We start from the raw sequence: 7,975 nt of genomic DNA on the forward strand, positions 1-7,975 counted from the left end.
CACACACGCACGCACACAAATACACACACACACACACACAAACACACACACATCTATTGTGTATATGCTAGCTATGAAACTTCTGCAATGGCTACCAGATTCAAATAATTGAATGTACAAATTAAATTAAATTCAAAGACTTACATGTCCAAGCTAGAAATAAGATTCCATTTTCATTGAGGTATTTTGCAGCTTCGATTAACATTAAAATTATGTCTTTTATTTCGTCAGCATGTAAAGAATTAAGTTTTCTGTGTAATGGTTCTGCAATAGGAATATAACATGAATATACAAATAAACAATGATCTTCATATTTAAACATAAGACACACACATGCTGAAGATCTTAAATAAGTTAACAAGCTTTGAGGTAACTGCCACCATGGGAAGACAGCACTTATTTTATCACCACCGCAACACACACACACACACACACACACAATGGTGGGAGACGCAAAATACAGTTGACATGTTGCTAAGATGAGAAGAGAAAATATAGAGAAGATGATGTGTGATACATACCACAATAGAACTTGGAACAAAAATAAAGTTCGTTTCTGTTTAGGATAATCCAATTAATTGGGATAATGTATTGATACTGGAGGGAACCAATCTTCTTTAGAATAGTGAAACATTCGCTCAAGTAATTCTGTTGATGCTGAACATTCTGGCACTGGAATAACAAATGACATTGGCAAATATATAGATACATGCGTGTGCATATAAGTGAATGTGTAGGGTGATAGAGAGATAAAGAGATTTTACAAATTTTCACTTTCTGTTCTCTCTTTTACCTTTTCCCTTTCTCTCTCCCTCTCTGGTCGTATTTATTTGGTTTGAAGGTGTGGTATTGTTAGGATTTCCTTTGTTAAAATGCTTTGTCTGCCATTTTATGTGACATGAGAGGTGGTTGATTATTTGCATAAAGAGGAATAAGGCATATATATTCGGAAATTCAACATTGATTGTAGAATTTATTAGGACACTGATGAAGTGAACGTATAACTGCATAATGTTTCTACCATGATTATGTAATTATTTCAGCATTTTACTGAAACATGTGTGTGTCCTACAAAGCTTTGAATGCCACATCTGTTTTCTGCTTATTATTTTATATATATATATGCGTATGTGTGTGTGTGAGTGCGTGCATGTAGAATCTTTACAGTAGTAACTAGAAGGAATAGACTTACTTTAGTTACTATGACATATTTTTTATTCAGATGCATCAGGTTACTCACTCCACAGATTGGCAACTCTTTTAACTTCACTTTTGTACAATTCTTAACATCGTTTGCGGACTCAAATTCACAAGTGTTCGAAAACTGAAACAAGCAAGGTAATAAATAATAATAGTAATAATAATAATAATAACAATAATAATAATGATAATGATAATAACAACAATGGCATTCTTCTTTTTTTTGCTTTTATATACCTTCTGGAGGAGTTACCTTAATCCTATAAAATATTAATAATAATAATCCTTTCTATTATAGGCATAAGGCCTGAAATTTGTGGGAAGGTGACAATTCATTATATCGACCCCAGTGTTTCACTGGTACTTAATTTATTGACTCTGAAAGGATGAAAGGCAAAGTTGACCTTAGCGGAATTTGAACTCAGATTGTGAAGTACCAGGCAGTGGGCCTCACAAAGGCAATGACGAAAGACTGAGACCTCTGGAGATGTGCTGTGACTGCGAAGACCCGGCAAAGAAAGTGAGTTCACGGCTGTATCCTACACCAGTTTCGCATAACCAGCCCCAGCCCACTCAAAAGTATCTTGGATCCTAGGGCAACCTGCTGTGCTTGAGGATACCTATTGAGTGAAGTACATCAAAATCAAATGGAAATTGTAGTTGTGATCCCCGTGCCAGTGGCACGTAAAAAGCACCATCCGAAAGTGGCCGATGCCAGTGCCGCCTTGACAGGCCCCTGTGCCGGTGGCACGTAAAAAGCACCCACTACACTCTCGGAGTGGTTGGCGTTAGGAAGGGCATCCAGCTGTAGAAACATTGCCAGATCAGACTGGAGCCTGGTGCATCCTCCTGGCTTCCCAGACCCCAGTCGAACCGTCCAACCCATGCCAGCATGGAAAACGGACGTTAAACGACGATAATGATGATGATGAGTCACCTTTTACTGAACTTCCCAGCATGCAACTTGTCTATTTTAAAATGAAATTCATAGACTGTTGTCACAGACTCATCTCAATTAATGAAAAAACTAAATTTTCTTCTTTACCTTAAAGAACTGAGTTGTGTTATCACATTGCACAAATTCTTCAGCTGAATAGATGCATTCCATTAACTCTTCTTGACTTTGCTTTAATCTGAATAAAGAACAAAAACATGTAAATTGTAGATTTGTTTCATCTTATCATCATCATCATCATCATCATCATCATTTAATGTCCGCTTTCCATGCTAGCATGGGTTGGACGATTTGACTGAGGACTGGTGAAACCAGATGGCTACACCAGGCTCCAGTCTGATCTGGCAGAGTTTCTACAGCTGGATGCCCTTCCTAACGCCAACCACTCCGAGAGTGTAGTGGGTGCTTTTACGTGCCACCGGCATGAGGGCCTGTCACGCAGTACTGGCAACAGCCACGCTCAAAATGGTGTTTTTCACATGGAATTTGTTGAGACAGATTTTCTACAGTAAAGTTTGTTTGTCAACGTAACATGGCAATCCTGGTTTAGAACGAATATTCCTGTAATTTAGCCCCAGGAGACATCGTCTCCATCTGGCTATACGACACGATCTGTGTCCTTATATTTTTTAAACAAGGGAACCTAGTACCCCCACCCAGCTTAAAACAATATCTCTGTATTGCGATTTCCGGGTTCTTTTCCCTCATCAGCACAGAATATAACCAGCTGGAGACGATGTCTGCTGGGGCTAAACTACAGCAACATTCATCCTAAACCAGGACGGCCATGTTATGTTGGCAAACAATCTTTACTACAAAGTACTGTTGCTGAATATCTCTCGTGAGATTTACAAATAGTCATTTTCTGTTCATCTTTTATATTTTACTTGATTCTGTCATTAGACTGTGGCCAAATCTACTCATAAGGTTTTGGTCGGCCCCAAGGCTATAGTATAAGACACTATGCACAATATGCCACATGGTGGGCCTAATCCCTAAACCATGTGGTTGGGAAGCAAGTTTCTTACCACACAATATATATTATCATTATTATTATTATCATTATCATAATTATCATTATCATAATTATCATTATTATTATTATCATTATTATCATTAATATTTGGCAAAAGGGAAGCAAGCTGACAGAATCGTTGGGCAAAATGCTCAGCGGTATTTCGTCCGTCTTCACATTCTGAGCTCAAATTCCATCGAGGCTGACTTTGCCTTTCATCATTCCGGGGGATCGAGAAAATACCAGCTGAACACTGGGGTCGATATAACTGACTTATCCGCCTCCCGCAAATTTCGGGCCTTGTGCCTCTACTAGAAAGAATTAACATTTGGCAGAAGTAGCAGAGGGATTTTCGGGCTGAGAGTTTTTTGCATCAGCACTTCCCAAAAATAAACTTCCATACTCCCCTCTTTGCTGTGCCCCACCCCGTGTTGGATGCCAGCTTGCATCTAACTGTTCACCACATCACCCTAACACATAGATTGTGTTTAGCAACCAACTGGTTCCAAGTCAACAATGGAATGTCAACAACAGTCTTATCAACATGCTGCACAAAATACCTTTGATCTCACATCTCTCTCTCTTTCACTCACTCTCTCTTTCACTCACTCACTCATGCACTCGCTCTCCCTCTGTCTAATTCTTGCAATGAGCATCTGTCAATGATTGTTATTTTTGTCTGCTCCCAGAGGTCAACAAGAATTCAGTGTTATAAACAAACACTTCCCCACCTTTCTCTCTCTCTCTCCCTCTCAGAGGCTGAGGTAACACAAGTTTGGAACCTTTGTTCTCAAGATAATAATATAAATGACGTACCTTCTTGAGAACTGTGTACAACCAGTAGCTTTACAAGCAATTTCTTTGCATTTAAGACAGTGTTCTAACAGGACACTAAGTGTATGGCTGTCCTCAAGACCAAGATGTCTGTTCTGGATATTCTCCTGTAAAGTTTTCACGTATTTTTTGCCCTGTAAATTGATGAAATAGCACAAAAAAGCGTTCTGCTATTAGTAAAAACTAGGAATTTGAAGAACTTCATAAAGAGGAAGCAACAAAATCAATAAACAAAAATAAATGTATGGCAAGCGTGCTGGTGGCACATAAACGCACCCCGGAGTCATGTAAATGGCACCCATGCCAGTGGTACGTGAAAGCACCCGTTGCACTCTCAGAGTGGTTGGCATTAGGAAGAGCATCCGACCATGCCAACCACTCTGAGAATGTAGTGGGTGCTTTTACGTGCCACCGGCATGAGGGCCAGTCAGGCAGTACTGGCAACGGCCACGCTCAAAATGGTGTATTTTACGTGCCACCTGCACAGGAGCCAGTCCAGGGGCACTGGCAACAAACTCACTTCGGATTTAAAACACTGGATGATGATGATGATGATGAGTAGTGTATGTATGTGTATGTTTATATTCGTGTGTATAGGCGAATGTGTGTGTGTAACTATCACTTTCATATTTGTAAGAGATTACATGGAAGAGTTGAGTGCATGTATGTATGTATATACAGCTCCCCCTCCTCTCCAACTGTACACCACATCACAATCCACGCATTGTGTGTTTAACAACCAACTGGTTCAAGTCAACAACAGCATGTCAAGTGCAGTCTTAACATGCTGGGAAAACTGCCTTTAACTCTCTCTCTTTCTCACTCACCCTCCCTCTATCTAATTCCTGTAATGTGTATGTGTCAGTGATTGTTATTTTTGTTTGGACACATCACTCCACCTTTCCTCCCTGACATCAACAATTCAGCCAATCCAGTGTTATAAACAAACTCTCTCTCTCTCTCTCTCTCTCTCTCTCTCACACACACACACACACACACACACACACACAAACACACACACACAAACACCAGTACAAGTATTTGGTGATCTTTCCACTTATTCAGCCGCTAACCTCTCAATTGTTATTTCATCTGTTTTTCCAGGTTAGAATGAGTCAAACAAAACTTGTTGACGCAGATTCTCTACAGCCAAAATGCTCCACAGTGTCGCACCTTGGGCAAGGGTCTTCCACTGAAATATTTTCCAGACATGTTTCCACAAAATATTACAAATGAACGACACGACACTAATTACTGCAGTAGGACATAGACACTCATTAACAATTATCATGTGACATTCAAGACAAGGACACACAGACACACACAACATACAGGAGAAACAAAATGGAATTCACGGAAAATGGAATTTATGGAATTCACCATGATCCTTTTGAGCCATCATGCACCAGTACCTAGCAGGTGTGATGCTGTGCGAAGACTTGAGATGCATCTCCTTGAGTAACTTTTCATAAAGTTACCTTGTTTTTACTCGCTGTTTCGCTAGTTTCTGTAACAATGCATTTTGGAGACAGTACGCTGCAATTACCAAAAATGTATTTCTATAGAAATAAGTGAAATAGAGAATTAAAAAAATGAGATGTTTTTCAAAAGCCACCTGAGGAGATGCATTGACACCTACAATGCATCACAACTATTTATACAGTATCTCACCCGCAAGGTATCAGTGTATGATGAACCAAAACGATTGTAGTGGTTCTGAATAACAAGTCACATGAACTCCATTTTCTTTCCCTCATATATTTTATAAACTCTATGGATATGAAAAGATTCCTGAAGGAAATCCAGTGGCACATACCTCCAAACTGTTGTTGACATCAGGTAGCCAAATACTCTGGAAACAATAGCTGTATACCCAAATATAAAATTACTACATATATATCATATATATATATAAGACAAGTGAGATGTTGTAAGGTCGTATCAGTTTAGCAATAAACAATGAAGCAGTCACAAAACAAACAGTAAGGCTTAATACTTACTTCAATACAATCTTCATCGGAACACGCATCGAACTGGCAGAGAAAAGCTTTGTTTAATTTGTTTCTGAAAACCTCGTAACTTGAGATGGATTTGTTCTATAAAAGAGATTACACAGTTAGAGATTACAGAGAGGGAGAGAGAGAGAGCATGCAAAAGGTGTGTGTGTGTGTGCGTGAGTGTGTGTGTGTGTGAGTGTGTGTGTGTGCATAGGCATGGTTAGAGGTCTAGGTTGTTGCAATATCTTGTTCTATATCTTGATGGCAAATTTGAAGTCTTTGGCACTACATAGTGGCACCCTGTTCTAGTTTTATTTTAACTCTCGATGCCAAGGTTTGGGACAAGTCCCTTTAGGATCTCCCAGTTGTATATTATGTCATATCTTTCTCGCCTACGCTCTAAGGAATAGAGTTTTAATCGCTTGAGTCTATCCCAGTAGCTTATCTGCTGCATAGAGGATATCTTCTTTGTGTAGCTTTGTTGGATTGCCTCAAGTTCTGCAATTAATTTGACACTGGTTGGTGACCATAGCTGAGAGCAATAGTCAAAGCGGCTTAGGACTAGTGTCCTCCAGAGGACCATCATGGTTCCCTGATTTCTCTCTTTAAATGTTCTAAGAATCCATCCAGTCAGCCGCCTGCATTTCATTGCCAATTTAGCAACATGCACATGGAAGGATGCATCATTACTCATGTAAATGCCCAGGTCTCGCACTGACTGAGTCTCTGGGATTGCAATCCCTCCAGGTCCTGTGTATTTAATTGGTATTGCATTTAGTTTTGCATGCTGATAGCACAAAGCTTGAAACTTTTCAGCATTAAACTGCATGCTATTCTTCTCAGCCCATTTGTATATTTCATCCAACTCACGTTGCAGGTGCATAGCATCTTCAGGGTTCTGTATCACCTGTGAGACTTTTGTATCATCTGCATAACTTGTGACAATGGCCTTCTGTGTGGCTGAGGGCATATCTGAGAGGGCCATTATGAACAGTAGTGGTTCCAAAACAGTGCCTTGTGGAACATCGCTCATTATTTGTGTGTCATTGGTTACTACCACCTGATTTCTATCCTTCAGAAAGTCATGTAGCCATTCTCCCAAACTATACCGAGATCATGTAGCTTGGGACATATCATTCCATGATTGACTATATCGAAGACCTTCGCAAAGTCGAGATATATCACATCTACATATGAGTGGTTGAGCAGCTGTTTCAGCACCCAGTCATAGTGTTATAAGAGCCGAATGAGGCAGCTTCTTCTTTGTTGTCGATGAATGGTTGAATGACCAAATCCAAGCTCCTCTGCTAGTTCCTCAACAGTTACGATGGGATTTTGTTCCACCAGGGTTTGCAGGATGTTCTTGTCGAGCCCCACAGATCATCCAGGATGAGGCTCATCTAGGCTGTAGTTTCTGGCTTGAAATATATACACACATATATACACATATATATATACATACACACATATATATATATACACACACACATATATATACACACATATATACACATATATATATATACACATATATATATATATATACACATATATATATATACACATATATATATACACACATACATATATATACACACATATATACACACATATATATATATACACATACACACACACATATTTATTTGAAAAAATGATTAGAGATGGCTTTTGGGGGCGTAATTTTTATTTTAATGATATAATGTTCACAGCTTCTCTAATGAGTTTTGACCTTTTCGATGGCTGTTTTAAAACTGGAATTCTTTGGTTTAGAAGTTGTTTAAAGAATTTCAATACTGAATTTTGACAAAAATGATTACAAATGTATAAAACTTACCATTTCTACACTGCCCAACTGAATAAAATCTGTAAAATAAATGAAATCTTATTTAGTCAAGAAACAATAATGTGTCTGTGTGTGTGTGTGTGTGTGTGTGTGTGTGTGTGTGTGTGTGTGTGTGTGTGTGTGTGTGT

The 7,975-nt window shown here is 39.0% G+C and overlaps 1 protein-coding gene across 2 annotated transcripts in view; it reads right to left on the reverse strand.

Annotated features, from left to right (window-relative positions):
- LOC106869522 (uncharacterized) overlaps positions 1 to 7,975 on the reverse strand; it is a 25,652-nt gene that overhangs the window by 7,425 nt on the left and 10,252 nt on the right. For both annotated transcript variants that reach the window (XM_014915291.2, XM_014915292.2), the window contains exons 3-9: positions 7,839 to 7,867; positions 6,005 to 6,100; positions 3,987 to 4,138; positions 2,246 to 2,333; positions 1,193 to 1,324; positions 522 to 672; positions 145 to 264 (exon numbers count right to left, since the gene is read on the reverse strand). In XM_014915291.2, coding sequence (XP_014770777.1) covers positions 145 to 264; positions 522 to 672; positions 1,193 to 1,324; positions 2,246 to 2,333; positions 3,987 to 4,138; positions 6,005 to 6,100; positions 7,839 to 7,867 — 768 coding nt within the window. The remainder of the gene's footprint in view (positions 1 to 144; positions 265 to 521; positions 673 to 1,192; positions 1,325 to 2,245; positions 2,334 to 3,986; positions 4,139 to 6,004; positions 6,101 to 7,838; positions 7,868 to 7,975) is intronic.

Source organism: Octopus bimaculoides, chromosome 8 (assembly GCF_001194135.2).
Source record: "Octopus bimaculoides isolate UCB-OBI-ISO-001 chromosome 8, ASM119413v2, whole genome shotgun sequence".
Classification (NCBI taxonomy): domain Eukaryota; kingdom Metazoa; phylum Mollusca; class Cephalopoda; order Octopoda; family Octopodidae; genus Octopus; species Octopus bimaculoides.